This window comes from Nothobranchius furzeri, chromosome 11, assembly GCF_043380555.1.
Source record: "Nothobranchius furzeri strain GRZ-AD chromosome 11, NfurGRZ-RIMD1, whole genome shotgun sequence".
NCBI classification, from domain to species: domain Eukaryota; kingdom Metazoa; phylum Chordata; class Actinopteri; order Cyprinodontiformes; family Nothobranchiidae; genus Nothobranchius; species Nothobranchius furzeri.
This window is the reverse complement of record NC_091751.1, coordinates 69,048,697-69,065,126: the sequence shown is the minus strand read 5'-3', so window position 1 is coordinate 69,065,126 and position 16,430 is coordinate 69,048,697. Positions and strand designations below refer to the sequence as shown.

The following is a 16,430-nucleotide window of genomic DNA, read 5'->3' as shown; positions in this document are numbered from 1 at the left end:
ATGAATGGTGGTGCATGGAGGTCAGGGCACGGCAGGATCATGACACAAAACTGCAGTATAAACAAGACTAAATGTGTTATATTTAAATTTGAGTGCAAATACGGATCGAGCATCAACATATTTCCAAAATAAGTTTTAGCAGCACTGGCTCTAAAGGCAAAGCAGAAGACATACAGAAACATTTGAATGTTTCCACCAGCTGATTTGCATCGCTGGGCTTCAAGCCAAACCATAGCAGTTTGGAGCAGTACAATCAAACAACTGTAGCTCCATGCTGCACATGTGCTCAACCGCTTGCGTCATCCCCAGCTTCCTCTTTGGCTGTGGTTAGCTCAGACACAGCTGTGACGTTACTCTTCATCCTCTCAGACTTCTGCTGCACATATTTAGCGTCGCTGCACAGGTTCAACCATCAGGCAGAGCTGATCATCTCCACGAGCAACGAGACAGAAAATCCCACATGTACAAAACCCTCCTGCCATGCCAACACTAGTCACATCAACTCTGGATCTGCAGCTTTTCAACATGGATGCTAAGGATAGAAAAACTGGAACATGCAGGCAAGACTCTGTTAGTTTTAAATGAAGACAAGCTCTATTTATGTGATCAAATATTCATTTGTTTTGTTTGGTTTGGTTTGGTTAAACAGGGAAGGAAACTTTAAATCTCTGGTGCAACGTAAAACGGTTCAAGCTACAAACACAGGAGGGTAAGTTAGCATAACTTGGAGCTACATGTCCACACTACTCAGCTATGTTCTTCAGATTGTGACAATCGTTCCCTTTTCTTCGCAGACTTAGTCGAGAAGAAACATCTCAGTGGTCCCTCTCACTGGACCGACTTTTATCATCTAAGTGTAAGTTGTCCTAACCTAAAGTGTTTCATTGAGTATTCACCCCAACAGCAGCTTACACTTCGTTAAAACTTCCAATCCATTTAGATGGGATAAAAATATTCCAGGCGTTCCTGAAGTCTGAGTTCAGTGATGAGAATCTTGAGTTTTGGGCGGTGTGTGAGGACTACAAGAAGATCAGGTGCTCCTTCAGGATGTCCTTCAAAGCCAAAAAGATCTTCAAACTCTACATTCGAGCGGAGGCTCCCAGAGAGGTGTGGACGCTTCTTTTTTAATGATCTGAATAAATGGCTGGCTTACAGAACTATTGCAGCTGTTTCTTCTAGTTCTCATCATGGCTTCTTTGATTCCAGATAAACATCGATCACAAGACCAGAGAGCTGATTAGGAGTAATATGAAGGTTCCCTCCATGGTCTGTTTTGATGATGCCCAGAAGATTGTCTACGGGTTGATGGAGAAGGATTCATACCCACGTTTCCTCAGGTCGGATGTTTACAGAACATTGCTGGACTCTACACCACCTTCAAGAACGCTGTAAATAAAATGGACTTCACTTGAGACTGTAAGAATCCAGGGCTGGACTGTCCAGCTGTGTCTAACGCTGGACTTCCTAAGAGACTCAACCTGAAACAGTCCTCCAAATGCTGAAAACAGCCCGCAGAGCTGAAGAATCATCTGGGGACTCCTGACTGATTCTCTGTGAAGTTTGATGAAAAGGGAACCGTGTGTTCTGGTCAGGAAATGACTGAGCAATGTGGCTGGAGCTGAAAACTAAACAATTTCCCAAAGACAGCAGTGAGAATGAGGGGGGCTTTCTGTGAGCAGCAACAGAAACATCCCCTCACAGGTGCACAGAGAGGTTTCACCGTTATCTCACTAAAGTGGATGCAGCTCAGCTTTTCTACTTTCTGACATTAGTGCTAAAACACATGACAACTGTAATGATAAGCTATACTGTATGTTATCATATGTGATATTTAACAAAACATGTTTATGTTTATGTATTTAGCAGACGCTTTAGTCCAAAGCGTCTTACAAGTTATAATCGGCATGTTGCCCTTGAGGCTAACAACAACAATTTCCAGTCAGTCGTAGGTGGCAGTGTGGCAGCATGATGAATCATGGAGAGGAGGGAACAAGGAGTGGACAGTAGAGAGGGGGGACGGGTGCAAAAACATATTTTATTTGCACTCAAAAGTAACTGGTTTCAAATAAATAGAATCTGCTTTTCTCAACCTTTAAATGAGATCTGACCAATAAGTCTGACACATATCGCACTCGTCCAGGAAGCAACTCAGTCACAGACTCATTCAGTTGGTTTTCTCATTCATTCATAGACTTAAGGTTGGTTTATGCTTGACGCGTGAGTTTGGTCCGCATAGCCGGTAGTAAGTCGGACCTGTTCCCAGTGAGGGTTGGACTCCGCCAGGGCTGCCCTTTGTCACCGGTTCTGTTCATCACTTTTATGGACAGAATTTCTAGACGCAGCCGTGGTGTGGAGTGTGTCGAGTTTGGTGGCAGGAGAATCTCGTCTCTGCTTTTTGCGGATGATGTGGTTCTCCTAGCTTCATCCAGCTCTGACCTTCAGCTCTTGCTGGGTAGGTTCGCGGCCGAATGTGAAGCGGCTGGGATGAGGATCAGCACCTCCAAATCTGAGACCATGGTTCTCGACCGGAAAAGGGTGGCTTGCCACCTCCGGGTCGGGGGAGAGGTCCTACCTCAAGTGGAGGAGTTTAAGTATCTCGGGGTCTTGTTCACGAGTGAGGGTAGGAGGGATCGGGAGATCGACAGGCGGATTGGTTCGGCGTCTGCAGTGATGCGGACGCTGAGCCGATCTGTCGTGGGGAAGAGGGAGCTGAGCCAGAAAGCCAGGCTCTCGATTTACCGGTCGATCTACGTCCCAATCCTCACCTATGGGCATGAGCTTTGGGTAATGACCGAAAGAACGAGATCGCGGATACAAGCGGCCGAAATGAGTTTCCTCCGTAGGGTGGCCGGGCTCAGCCTTAGAGATAGGGTGAGGAGCTCGGACATTCGGGAGGGACTCGGAGTAGAACCGCTGCTCCTCCGGATCGAAAGGAGCCAGTTGAGGTGGTTTGGGCATCTGGTCAGGATGCCTCCTGGACGCCTCCCCGGGGAGGTGTTTCGGGCATGTCCTGCCGGCAGAAGGCCCCCGGGTCGACCCAGGACACGTTGGAGAGGTTACATCTCCAATCTGGTCCGGGAACGCCTTGGGGTCCTGCCGGAGGAGCTGGTGGACAAGGCCGGGGAGAGGACGGCCTGGAGCTCCCTAATTGGGATGCTGCCCCCGCGACCCGGACCCGGATAAGCGGAGGAAGACGACGACGACGACGACGGCGTCCGCGAGGTTCGCACGGCTCCGTGCTGCAAAATTGCGTCATTTTAACAACCACGCCCTTCCACCGCGCCTGCGCGCGGCCCAAACTTTCCGCACCTAGGACATTTTCTAACCACGCGGACGGTCAAACACGGAAAAACATGGCGGACTGGCAAGAACTAGTATGGCAGAGGTTGGTAAATACAGACATTTGTATGATTCAGCTCTCAGAGATCACCGTGATCAACATGTTGTTAATAACTCTTGGAGAGAAATAGCTCGCACTGTCGGAAAAGACGAGGACGCTGTTAAAAAAAGCTGGAATGCCATGTTGTAAACAACAGTCATTTTAACTTCTACTATGGTGTAGTGTTGGATGCATGCCGTAGAGCTCCATGCTGCCCCCTACAGTTTGGGAGAATATTGGCTCACCGCACAGACAAGCCGCATGAACCATAAACGCTGCAAGTTGTGAAGCGCGTTCCATCCGCGAGCCGCATCACCAAGCGGAAAGTAAATGCATCAAGCATAAACCAAGCTTTACACCCACTCCCAATGGAAGTACCCTTTAGAATGTTGGCAGTTTTTTTTTCTATTTAACTGTTGTTGTTGGTTTTCCGTGTTCTGTCTGGCTGCAAAGAAATCAGAATTGAAGATGTAAGAAAGGCCTTACAGTTTACTTTCTATAGATTCTGCTATGATACCACTCCTGATATCAAAACCTTATTAGAAATATTTTCGGTTGTTTTAAAGTCCAACAAACATGGAGGCAGAAATAAAAGAGACAGAGGGGAGAGGAAAGGAAAGGAAGAAGTGTGTGTGTGTGTGTGTGTGTGTGTGTGTGTGTGTGTGTGTGTGTGTGTGTGTGTGTGTGTGTGTGTGTGTGTGTGTGTGTGTGTGTGTGTGTGTGTGTGTGTGGGTGGGTGGGTGGGTGGGTTCACAAAAAAGAAACAGTAAAGGATGCACAAGAATCTGAGGGTCTGAGTTTGGAGTATCCGGGTGTTCCCTGGAGATGGGTTCACTGGGGGTGTCTGGGACTGGGGGGCTGTTGCCCCCCTCTGGAGGTGCTTAGGTTGCCTCGGGGGGGGTGGACTACTGGCGGTTGTGAGCTGCATTGCCCCTGGGCAGGTCTGGGCAGGGGCCTGGGGGCTCGGGGTGTGGAGGTGGCTGGCCCCGTGTGGGGATCTGGGCGGGGCCTTGGGGGTCAGGTCCTGACATGTATGCTGCCGGGAAGAAGGCAGGAAAATGCAGCAGTGCCTGGCCCGGGTTCAGGGGCTCGGGTAGACCTTGGCTCCTCTGCTGTCCCATCACAGGGGAGGGGGAGGTCCAGGAGGGGGAGGACCCAACCTTACCTGGATGTCCTATGTCTTACATATTCTGGAAATTGTGCAAATGCAGGGATGGGCGTAGATATTCTGCTGGGGTGGGGCTGGGTTGGTGCCCTCGGACTCCGTGAGGCTGCTGCTTTGAGCCCTGGCAAGATGGGCTGGGGTATCCATCCCCTGGGTGGCATTTTGACAACAGAAGTGCCTATTGGGGCCAGTAGGGGAGCTGGCTCCCTGGAGGGCTAAGCCCAACCAGCCATTCCTCCCCATCCCTGCACGTTTTTTTCCTCCTGCTCCCTCACATCATCACACAAACATGCACATAGGACCTTGGGGGGTGGACAAGTCAGGGAGTGCAGGTATGGACCCCATTTCCGCATTCCTGTGGGAACCTGCCCCCCAATTTTATTTGCACCTTAAACACTTCCACCAGTGGCATTCCATGCAAACACACACTTAGGGCCTTGGGAGTGAGCACATTCAACGGCATTTGGCAGGGGGGTTTCTCAGCCTCCTCCCGAGTGCCGGTGCCCACTTCAAATTTTAAACTGCACTTAGACACAGAGGGCTGTGAGTGCAAGTGGGGTGGTGAGGTATCAGCTGGTATAGGCCAGACAATGCCCGCACTGCCCGCTCACCGCAGCCATGGAATACACCTCATCAACACACAACACTATATTGGAGCAGGCGGAGAGAGACTAGGGGTCTTAGCACACCTCTGTTGTTGCTTGGCTTCCTGGGGCTGGAGGCTAGGAGGGAGATCTGGCCATCTGGTTGGGGTCTGGGGTGGTGGGTTGCTGTGCTCAGCGTTGGGTTGGGGAGCCTGCTCATCAGCACCCCAGCAGAAAGGGTTGAACTCTGGTAACCGGTGATGTTTGTACCCCATGTGCAGCAGTACCAGGACCAGAGTGAATAGGGTGTGTATGGGGAGCATGAGTGGGTGTCCGGCGTGCATTTTTGTAAGTCTTTGGTTGTATGTGCATGTGTAAACATGAGGGAGGGAGTGTGTGACTGTGTTTGTGTATGACTTTATATGTCAGGTGGGGCATTTGACTCCTCCCCTCTCCTGGGACTTCTTTTGATGATATAGGTCTTCGTCCCCCTCCCCCTACCACACCTGGTGTGGAGTGCAGTGCCTTGGTCTGCCTGGGTCGTGGCTCCCGGGTCAGGGAGTTTGAGATTTTTGGCATCTGCCTGACCAGTCCCGGTGGCTGCCTGGGTGGGTCTGGCCCCTGGGCTCTGCTGGGTCCCCGGTGGGGGTGGTCGTCCCGGGTCATTGGGTCCCGGGCTCAGCCGGCTAGGGGGTGGGAGGCTGCGGGCGGGCCAGTGGGCTTGCCGTCGATATCTCCCGGGACTCTGCCGGCTGCTGGTTGTGGCCCCCCGGGCGATCCTCTGCGCCTCTCGAGGGGAGCGGGGGCCTTTCTGGTCACAGTCTCCCTGGAGTTCCTGTGCTCTGGGGCAGCTCCTGGATCTCTGGGACTTGGAGCTCCCCCGGCTCCTGCACATCTTTAGGGGGCAGATCTGTAGCCCCTCAGACTCTCTATTGCACGCTCCTATAGAGAAACCTTACATAAACAAGCGCGTGTACACACACAGGCGCTCACATGGTGCTCTCATAAGTATGGACTTGGGCACGTTCAACACATGTCTTAAGGCTATGGTGGGCACTTAACGCACTGTGATTTATTATCATGTAATTGTTCAGTTAAACAATGTTGATTATATATTTCTTCATAAGGCCATGCTTGGATTACTACCCACCCACATCTGTAACTTAATCTCACGGACACGTGTAACTTCTCACAGTCTGCGTGCAAATGATCAGTTGTTACTTAGCGTTCCGTTTGCTCGCACCGAAATGGGTAAAAGGGCATTCGTTCATTCTGCTCCTTCCGCATGGAACCGGCTGCAGGAAAACTGGAAGTTAATGGAGTTTCTCTCCTTGAATACATTTAAAACCCGACTAAGAACCTTCAGACGGATTCCCTGTGTTGTAACTGCTTTCTGTACATTTGTACGTAACACGTCTTTGTAACAGAAAAATTTGTAACAGTAACTTTTGCTGCCTGTTGGCCAGGACTCCCTTCAAAATGAGGTTTTTAATCTGAATGGGACATTCCTGGTTAAATAAAGAATATTTAAAATAAATAAATAAATGGCCTCCATTTCTTGAAACCATTTTTATTGCCGCCTGTCCGATTTACTCCGACCGTTGCGGTCCTTGATCGTCCGTTTCATTTTTTTTCAATTTGTTGCGACACTTTTGAGGTTCGGCTGAATCCTTGCACAGCCTTGGCTTGTGAAAGCTCCTGAAACACCTTCTCGTTCCTCACTGCTCCATTTAGTTCTAGTTTGGCAAGCAAAGAAAGAAAGGTTTTCACCTCACTGTTACTCCATGGCTGATTTGATTTGAGATTAGACATCTTGCCTGCTTCACGTAGGACACACTCTAGTAAAGTAAGTGGAAGCTTTTGCTTTTGGGCACTATCAAGTGACATCACTTCACTGACACTGCCAGGCCAGTCCCGAGCTTTGCTAAGAGGTAGACGTGTAACTTTGGCTGGCCAATCAGTCCGTGGAGTCTACTTGGTCCCAGTCTGACCCCTGGGGAGGAGGTCTAAAAGAGAGAGTCACCTCGGAACCGAAAACGCATATCCAAACCATGTGTGAAACCGAATTCCGGTGCCGTAAGGGACCGTACCAACGCTAATGTGTAAGCACTTTTGGAGTTCTTGATCATGGGTAGGTACTCAAAATGGCCTGGTGGAGTAGCTGAGCAGAACGTTTGGAGTAGCTCACTCTGATTTGTTGTAACTTAGTAGGAAATGGCATCAGCAGTTGTCCAAAACAGCCATCATTAGAAGAGAAGCAGAATGGAAGCAAAAGAAAATAAGCACTGATCACGCTGCTTTAAAATTGCTGTTACTAAACTCCGAACGCCAAAGAACATGGCAGAATTCCCCCTCAACAACGTAATTCATGGCGATTTGTGTTCTCGCAGACAGCCGTTGAAAACAGTTTTTTCTGGTCGTTGAACTTTTGCATCACGCAGCTGCTCTCATCCTCCCAATGGATTAAATTATGACAGACTTCAGCAGAATTACACTTTTAATGTTATTAATGTTAGTGAGGAGGCTTTTTGGTGGTGATCAGTGACATCACTCACTGCTGAAGTAGCCACAATATGCGGATGTCTGTGCAAAGTGCTGAAAGGGCTAAATTTGCATGTAGGCACAACAGCTGAGAGAACAGGGACATCTTTTCTCCCAGCCACTTTTAAGGTTGGTTTATGCTTGACGAGTCCGCGAGGTCCGCACGGCTCCGCGCGGAAAAGTTGCGTCATTTTGCGTCATTTTAACAACCTCGCCCCTCCACCGCGTCTCCGCACGGCTCAAGATTTCCGCAACGCGCACCTCGGAAAATTTCTAACTACGCGGACGGACGGACGCGGAAAAACATGGCGGACCGGCAAGAACTAGTATGGCAGAGAGTAAATACAGACATTTGTATGATTCAACTCTCAGAGATCACCGTGATCAACATGTTGTTAATAATTCTTGGAGAGAAATAGCTCGCACTGTCGGAAAAGACGAGGACGCTGTTAAAAATGCTGGAATGCCATGTTGTAAACAGTAATTTTTACTTCTACTATGGTGTAGTGTTGGATGCATGCCGTAGAGCTCCATGCTGCCCCCTACAGTTTGGGAGAATATTGGTTCACCGCAGAGACGAGCCGCACAAACCATGAACGCTGCGAGTTGTGTAGCGCGTTCCATCCGTGAGCCGCATCACCGCGCGGAAAGTGAGTGCGTCAAGCATAAACCAAGCTTTACTCTTCTGGAATTTATCCTGACGTTCCGACAATGGAAACACGCCTCATGGGGCTGTGGCTGTTTATAAAGGTAAAAGCAGGAAATTTCTTAAAGAAAAACTCACACACTGTCTTTCATTCCTACTTCATGGAACTATGGAAGTGTAGACCATTTTTTAAATCTTGACATTTTTCTGCCCATCATGTTTGATGCTCTCTTAGCACTCAAAGAATACGTTTGGAAAACCTCAGATTTCTGTAAAAAATCATTTTTGTTTTCGCTTAAGTGGATTAGCTTTGGCAGCCATCTTTTATTGGTGGTTAATCAGTCATAGACAGACGTCCAGTGATTCATGAGATATTTTGTTATCAGACAAACAGGAATGGCATCACTTACTCCTTCAAATGTGTGTTTAGGGAGATCTCAGCTACCATCAAATTTGAGCTCTTTTGTACGTTCATTTTGTGTTTATCTTCATCATCCATTTTCTTGCTCTTTTTGCACAGTTTCAGCTAGTATCCCTGGCCGTCATCAGAGATCGCCAGTGTTGGTGGCGTCACTTCCTTTTATCCACAAGCAGCAGAGGATGGTGCTGCCTGTGGATTAAAGGAAGTGATACCACACACACACACACACACACACACACACACACACACACACACACACACACACACACACACACACACTATCTCTATCCCTTCATAAGAACATTAACTTATGTGGCGATTATTTACCAAACAAATACTCATTCTAACAAATGTTTGCTAGCAACATTAGGTTATTGCGGGACGAGTGAGCCTGATCACTCTGAAGAAGTGAAACAGAAAACTTAGAAGCATGTGGCTAATCAGTCACGATGTGCTGCTGCTTAGCATTTGGTGGTTCTGCTTTCCATACTTCACACGTCTTTGTGCGCTTGAACACAGTTCAAGTTTAACACTACCAGATGTAACTCATTCTAGCTGTTAGTGTGGACGACAGATTTTCCTGTGATGCTTCCACCCACAGCGTCTGTTCTCACATCGGCCAGCCGTATTGGTTTTGCCTTTTGTACATTTGTACGAGTGTTCTCCACACCATCCTTCATTTCATTCCCCCTTCACTTAACTATACACTCTTATATTCATCTGTACAGAAAGGATTCTTTGCGAGGATTCAAACTGAAACTGAATTTGTAAATGCAGTAAAGGCGTCTCAAAGAAGGAAGCAGATTGGTGAGAACGCGTCAGGTATCAGCCCTCCAAAGGTTACAGCAGTTAAAGAGGAAGTGTTCAGGCCTGACTGTTTCACCACATCCTCTTTTAATCTCACTTTTGTACATTTTGTGAACACAGATGTGGACCGAGGTGAACTAACAATATTCCTGTGACACATTTTCTACTTTCAGGTAGAACGTACACTAAATGACGGCAAGCAGCAGTCATTCACAGTTTAACTAAAGGTTTTCTGTTTCCATCACCTTTCTCGCTGATTGTTTTCATTTATCTTCAACAAAATCAAGCGCTGATGTTTTCAGCCAAACTGACGTCATTCTCTTATTTGAATCCCTCATTTACCTCAGCTTTCAGTTGACCAACAAATGAGTGAAAACAACATCCATGTATTACATATCTACACTTCACTAATGCAAAACAGCTGCAGATACAAGAAGTAGGCAGAGACCAGAGCTGAGTTTAAAGGCAGCTTGTTTGGCTGTGGCACATGCATGGATGTAATTTTCACTTTAGAAGTGCAGGGGACACGGGGGTGGGTGTGTGTGTGTGTGTGTGTGTGTGTGTGTGTGGGGGGGGTGTTCTTTACAGTATGTTCTAATGGGAAACAGGCTTCAAAAAACGGTTGTTTTCCGCTTGGTCCTAGAGCTCAACTAGTGTCAATTTAATATAAAGTAATATCGTTTTTGGATGGTAAAAAATGCAGGGGTCAAAACTAGACTTTGGAAAAAGTGGAAAAAGTGGAGCTATCAACTGTTAGTCAATAATAACCATGTGACCGATCTGTGAAATGACAATGTTATGATCAATGTCTTTAATGAGCAATATGACTTTGGTCTAACTGCACTAGACATCCTGATCAGCGTAATGTCAACACATGACACATTGTTTACTCATCCAATCAGAACCTTCATTCTGAAGCGTGGCAGAGTTTCTGTGGTGTTTATTTAATCTCTCCACTGCGATTCGTCCAGAATCACAAACAACCAAGTTTAATAAAACAGAACAACGCCATTTTGTGTTCAGTATTCAACCAGCTCTCGCGATCATCTGATGTCCATCATTGCTAAGTGAAGTACGGACTGGCCATCTGTACATTTTACTTTTAAGCTGAGAACTGTCAAGCTGGAAAATCCTGTCGTTACCAACAAAACAACGGTTCCTTCAGAATAAAAGCTGAACTCGCTGACCCAAAGGGGGGTCCCTTTGACGCTGTGAAACACCTGCCGTTTTTACCTGGAGACTATCCATAGACTGGTTTGTCGTGCTGTCTACGCTGTTTCAGCACCAGAGGAGGGTCCGAGGACCTGGCAGCCGGATCTAACACGGAAGTCCCTGACGGGAAATGTAGAACGGCACCAGATAGCGTCTCATGTCTGTCCTGACTAAAGTTCAAACGTCGATCATTTAGGAGCAAAACAACATCTCCCACTCAGACTCGCTTCTCCAGACGGAGGTTCTGAACTGACATCGCACCAACACACACACTCCACCTCATTACATTCCATTCGCATCCATCATTAGAGAGTTAGTCCTGTTAATTGTTTAAAATTATTTAGATAATGAATTTTCTTAAACGTTCCAAGGTCTCTCTCTCTTCTCTTGTTTCTCAGTTCATGCAAAGTGTTTAATTTTAAATTTCTCTGTAATAAAAAGAATAACCTCTGATTTTAAAAGCCCAGGTCCAGAGATGGGGTACCTGCCAGGTATGGATTATTAAAATCTCTGGTTCTTAATTAAATTGTAAGACCCTTCATTTCCATTACAAGGTAATTGTGAGATGTGCTGATCATGAGTGTTTGTTGGCATGTATGAAGTGTCTGAGGCAACAGGAGAAAACCTTGCTAAGGTTATATGGATGTATTGCTCCATCTGAATTTGTCAATCACTGGGCTGAGAGGACAAGCCTATGATGGTGCAGCAAACATGGCTGGAGTATGCTCAGGAGCACAGGCCATGATTAAAAAACATCAACCACTTGCCCCATGTTAACACTGTGGAGCTCATTGTGTGAATCTGATCACACAATAACTCTGAAAAAAAATTGTCCCCCTCACTTTTGAGATGATGGTTACGCCCCTGAACCTGCGTAATATAATAGGTGTATTATATAATAGGTTTCACAAACAGTGAAATGGGTTCTGCACACCTGTACACAGAAAGAAAATAACCTAAACATAATATAAACTCTCTTCTGAACTAAACTTAGATGTGGAAAAATAAATAATCCATTTCACTTCTAAACAAGAGGCAACAACAATATTTGACTGACAAAGTCATAGGAGTTGTTCCGTCAGATAGCTATTAGCAGTATTAGCTTATTTTTGCTAATACTAGCAGACTACCATGATATTTATTTCTGTTGAGGATGAAAATAATCCCTAAATTAACATTTTAAAACATACTTTGTTACCATATGAATACGTTTAAATGAATGATTTATGTTAGACCTTTATATTGTTTATTTTTCACCTACTGGTCATATGGTCATATTGATTCACATGAAATGCAACGCGTGTTCTGCTCTCTGTTGTTCACCGTGGCAGAGCGCGTTCACATATCTGGAGGGGCGTGGCCTAAGGATTATACCTAACAGGAGGGGTGAGAGTTCTGGAACCATGTGTGTAAACTAGCTAGCTGGGCCATGCTTGATTCAATATTCATTACAGCCCCTTTAAACTTTTTGTTGTCAAATACTGTAGTATTGACCCGAATATGATGATTTTCATTGAAAATAATTTTATAATGTGGGGTTGTCTTATAATTGGGGTCTAGGCATACACATGCTGATATTTGTCTGGGGTTATTACATACCAGTAACAGCAGAGGGCGCTAGGCTGTATGTTCTCTAGTGATGGGAATTCTGGCTCCTTTTAGAGAGTCGGTTCTTTTGGCTCAGCTCACCAAAAAGAGCCGGCTCTTTCGGCTCCCAAGTGGCTCCTCAGATTTTCTGTTGCGTAGAGTACATTTATAACCAAAATAATGCACAACTATGTCTAAAATGATTTACTAATGTAAAAAAATGCTATATATCAAATATTTATCGTTTCTATGCATTTAATAACTGAACACTTTCAGAAATCTCCACTTTCCGACTGCTGGCGCTCATTTTCTCACCGTCTTCGTCGCACTCCTCTCTCTCCCTCTCCCTCTCCCTCTCCCTCTCCCTCTCCCTCTCCCTCTCCCTCTCCCTCTCCCTCTCTCTCTCTCTCTCTCTCTCTCTCTCTCTCTCTCTCTCTCTCTCTCTCTCTCTCTCTCTCTCTCTCTCTCTCTCTCTCTCTCTCTCTCTCTCTCTCTCTCTCTCTCTCGCCTTTTTCCTCCTCCTCATTCCCTCTCGTCTCCCTCCGCCCGCATGTGCTCTGCTGTGTGTCTGAGTCTTATCCTCCCTCTTCCCCACCCCTACTGCTCTGTGTGTGGACAGTCTGGACACGCAGTTACACATGTTGACCAATCGCCTGTGGCTTTCACCAAAGCAAAAGGGGAGGGGGGAGGGGGGAGGGGAGGGGACGGCTCCCAATGACGAGCCGGCTCCCGTCGTTCACTTCAAAGAGCCGGCTCTTAGAGCCGGTTCGTTCACGACCGACACATCACTAATGTTCTCAACAGGAGAGAAAAATGGAGACGAGAGGTCCAGAGCAGAGTGGACCAAAAGTGGGGCAAGTTAACAAGCAATAAGGCAGAGTTATGCAAATTTTAAGATGATGGTGGATAATTCAGCAGAGGCGTCCAACATTGCATGCATGGATGCCTTGGATGGCAGTGAGGATGACGTTCTGGGAGGAGTCAGCAGGTGTAGAGATCTGATGGTACACCGCAGCAGCATGAGTGAGAATGAGTGAGTACAGCGAAGCAGAGGGCGTCTGAATAAAAGCTTCATTTGACTTTTGATTTCACATGTAAGCAAAGTTCTGATAGTTTGCATTAGAATTGTATTTCTGCTCAGTATTTGTTCTCACGTTTTCAATAAAATAGTTAAATTTAAAAAGTTGTTTTTTTTGTCTTTTTCTGAAGACTAGTCTTGGAAAGGGAGGGTCGTCCTATATTTGGGTCAATACAAAAAAGTTTTTTTTTTCAAAACTTTATTGAACAAGGTGATAAGTATACAAACAAATTGCATACAAAATTGGACAAAGAAGATGAAACATATGCCAGGGGGTGCACTACAGAAATGTTACACACATCCAAATTAATTATAGGTGGTGCAAATAGTCATAGTTTTTAAAGCTTTTTTGTTTAGTGATCCACTAATCAATTTTATGTAAGATAGAGTGTCACTATAATAGTGCTTGAAATTAGGTTTTTGGTTACTATGCTTGCATTTGTGGAGATAGAATTTAGCTAGAATAATTAACAAATTTATAACAAAGTATACCAGTAGTTTGTTTTTCTCGACTTCCACACAGAGGTGAGTGCGAGTGCCACCTAATAAGTCCTCTCAGCAAGAGGAAGTTGTGGTGAGGCGTCTGAGACAGAGAACCATTTTTGCCAAATAATCATGAAATGCGTCCTAAAGCAAAACATGCACGCACGCGCACACACACACACACACTTGTTTCTGTATCTTTGTATGGACCATCCACTGACTTCCATTCATTTTTGGGACACCACTATATCTAACCTGTATTATAACCAAAAGGATTCCTAACCCTAACTAAAAGCTAACACACACCATACATCTAAAACCAAATTTTAGGATACTTAGCATTGTGTGGACCAGCAAAATGTCCCCACGATATAAAAATGTCCAGGTTACCGGTTAAAGTCAAAACGTGTCTACTTAAACATATAAATAGAAATACGCTCGCACGCGCACACAAACACACACACACACACACACACACACACACACACACACACACACACACACACACACACACACACACACACACACACACACATACCAAATAACTCATGCAACATAAATCTGCCGTATTTACAGCACTTTATTTTTTTTAATGTTTTACAACAAAACTGGTGAAAAGTCAGCATTTGTAGGTGAAGCCATTTCCAGTTCTGTAGTTGAGCTCTAATGCTGTGCTTGCTGTGCTTTTTGGGATTTGCATGCTTTTGCATGAACTTCTACTTCGACTAAAAGCCATCACGTCTCAGGGGAATGTGATCTTTATGCAAGGGAAAATTCTGATGCTATCTAATACTCATCTGATTATCTTTAAATGCAAACCGTTTTCTTCCTCACGTCAGATTTCAAGTCGTCTTTTGAATGACTTCAGACGCGATTCACATCCTCATCGGTCTCTTCACGGTCTCTGTGTGCACTCTGATTAAAAGTCAGATTTGGGTTGGCCTATTTTCTCACATTTCTATCCGCTGCTGCACAAAGTGAAAGAAAGTTAAAACATTTTCCTGGTCTGTATTTTATATTTAGGAACTCTGCTGCCATCTGGTGTTCAAGAGACCAACAGACAGCAACACATAGGATTTGCATGAGACTAAATCGCCACACCCAATCCAGCTGGATATGTCCTCACAAAGCCAAGAGAAGCTCGTATTTACTCCCACATCAAAGCGAAAATTCAATTTGCATCATCAATTAAAGTTTCAATAATACTTTACAACAAATAGATGTATTTATTCTAAGCTTTACAGAAATAGCATAGTAGAAAAACAATAGTAATGAAAGTTTTATGTGCACAATGTCTTTTCTTGTCCTTAACATAGTTAAAGTAATGAACTGTCTTAAGCAGTAACTGACTAGTGAATCACACAGGCTGAGGGGGACTACATGTGGATGGAGACGGCAGAAGCCTGTTACCCAGACTGCACCACTACAGCAGATCAGAGCTGAGCTGAGCGGGAGATCTCACCGGGCGCCGTCTGACAGAGAGACTGTCAGCTTTAATACAGTCACCTTGAATCTCTTTTCCTCGCCAGTCCCTGATATATGTCAGATTTTAGGAAGCGGGGGTAGCAGTCCCTGGCCATCAGACTGTAGACGAGCTTCTGCGCCATGTCAAAGGAAGTCAGGGTCGGCTGGGAGATGTTCTTTGTAATGTTTTCTCTGGTTGTGCAGTCTATGTTGATCTGGAAGCACAAGGCCCAGGGTGGCTGTTAAATCCTCACTCTCTGAAAGGAGACATCTTAACGGGACAGGATCACCTGTCCGACGTGTTTGTTACCTGTCTAGGTGCTTCTGTTTGAACAAACTCAGAGTAGATCCTGTTGGCAGAGGAGATCATCTCTGGGACCGTCTTGATCTTTTTGTACTCTTCACAGGCGAGCCAGAACAGAATGTTTTCCTCGCTGTACTCCGACTTCAGGAACTCCCGGAACGCAATCTGTCCAGCTGGACATCACAGGAAGACAGTCAGTAGGACCTCAGACACATGAAACTGATACATATGCAATATAAATAGTGTGTAATCAAGTTTCACCTTTACTACTGAGGACTTTATCCACAGACTCGCTCCAGGTGTCAACGTCCTCCAGAGGATCCTTGGGAAAGCAACACAATCTACCCTTGAAAAGAGCATCGAGATCTATCACTAGCCCAGGTTCCTCTAAACTCCACATCCACCTCACACGCCCTCTCATTTCATCACTTTCATCATAGCTACCTCCTTTTAGGTTGACCTTAAAGGAAGCTCCCTTTCAAAAGAATGCACAAAGCAAAATGAGACTTACAGTGAGTGAAAAACTCCTTGGTGTTTTCCACATGGCTGCTGCGTGTTAATGCCTAACGAAAAGTGTGAATCAAATGTGCGGTAACTCACTTTATCGCCATCTCCTCGTCCTCTACAGTGGGAGATGGAGATAAGGTCCTGCCAGGCTGAAGCTGGGGCTGTGATGGCTCGAAAGTGACTGAGCAAATCTAAATGACCCCCACAGCCCACACCCACCCGTCGTGAATGGAATATATGGAAATGTCTATG

At 45.8% G+C, this 16,430-nt stretch overlaps 2 protein-coding genes across 2 annotated transcripts; one reads left to right on the top strand and one right to left on the bottom strand.

Annotated features, from left to right (window-relative positions):
* Window positions 1-369: 369 nt before the first annotated feature.
* On the top strand, window positions 370-1,613 carry LOC107373724 (regulator of G-protein signaling 21). The gene is made up of 5 exons (XM_015941876.3): window positions 370-560; window positions 650-709; window positions 795-856; window positions 941-1,107; window positions 1,207-1,613. The coding sequence occupies exons 1-5, from the start codon at window positions 481-483 to the stop codon at window positions 1,390-1,392; spliced, it is 555 nt and encodes a 184-aa protein (XP_015797362.1). The 5' UTR covers window positions 370-480; the 3' UTR covers window positions 1,393-1,613.
* A 12,852-nt stretch (window positions 1,614-14,465) lies between these two features.
* Window positions 14,466-16,147, bottom strand: rgs1 (regulator of G protein signaling 1). The gene is made up of 3 exons (XM_054736851.2): window positions 15,933-16,147; window positions 15,678-15,844; window positions 14,466-15,582 (listed from the first exon to the last, which is right to left on the bottom strand). Exons 1-3 carry the CDS (start codon window positions 16,090-16,092, stop codon window positions 15,406-15,408), a joined length of 504 nt encoding a protein of 167 aa, XP_054592826.1. The 5' UTR covers window positions 16,093-16,147; the 3' UTR covers window positions 14,466-15,405.
* Between the last annotated feature and the right edge of the window lie 283 nt (window positions 16,148-16,430).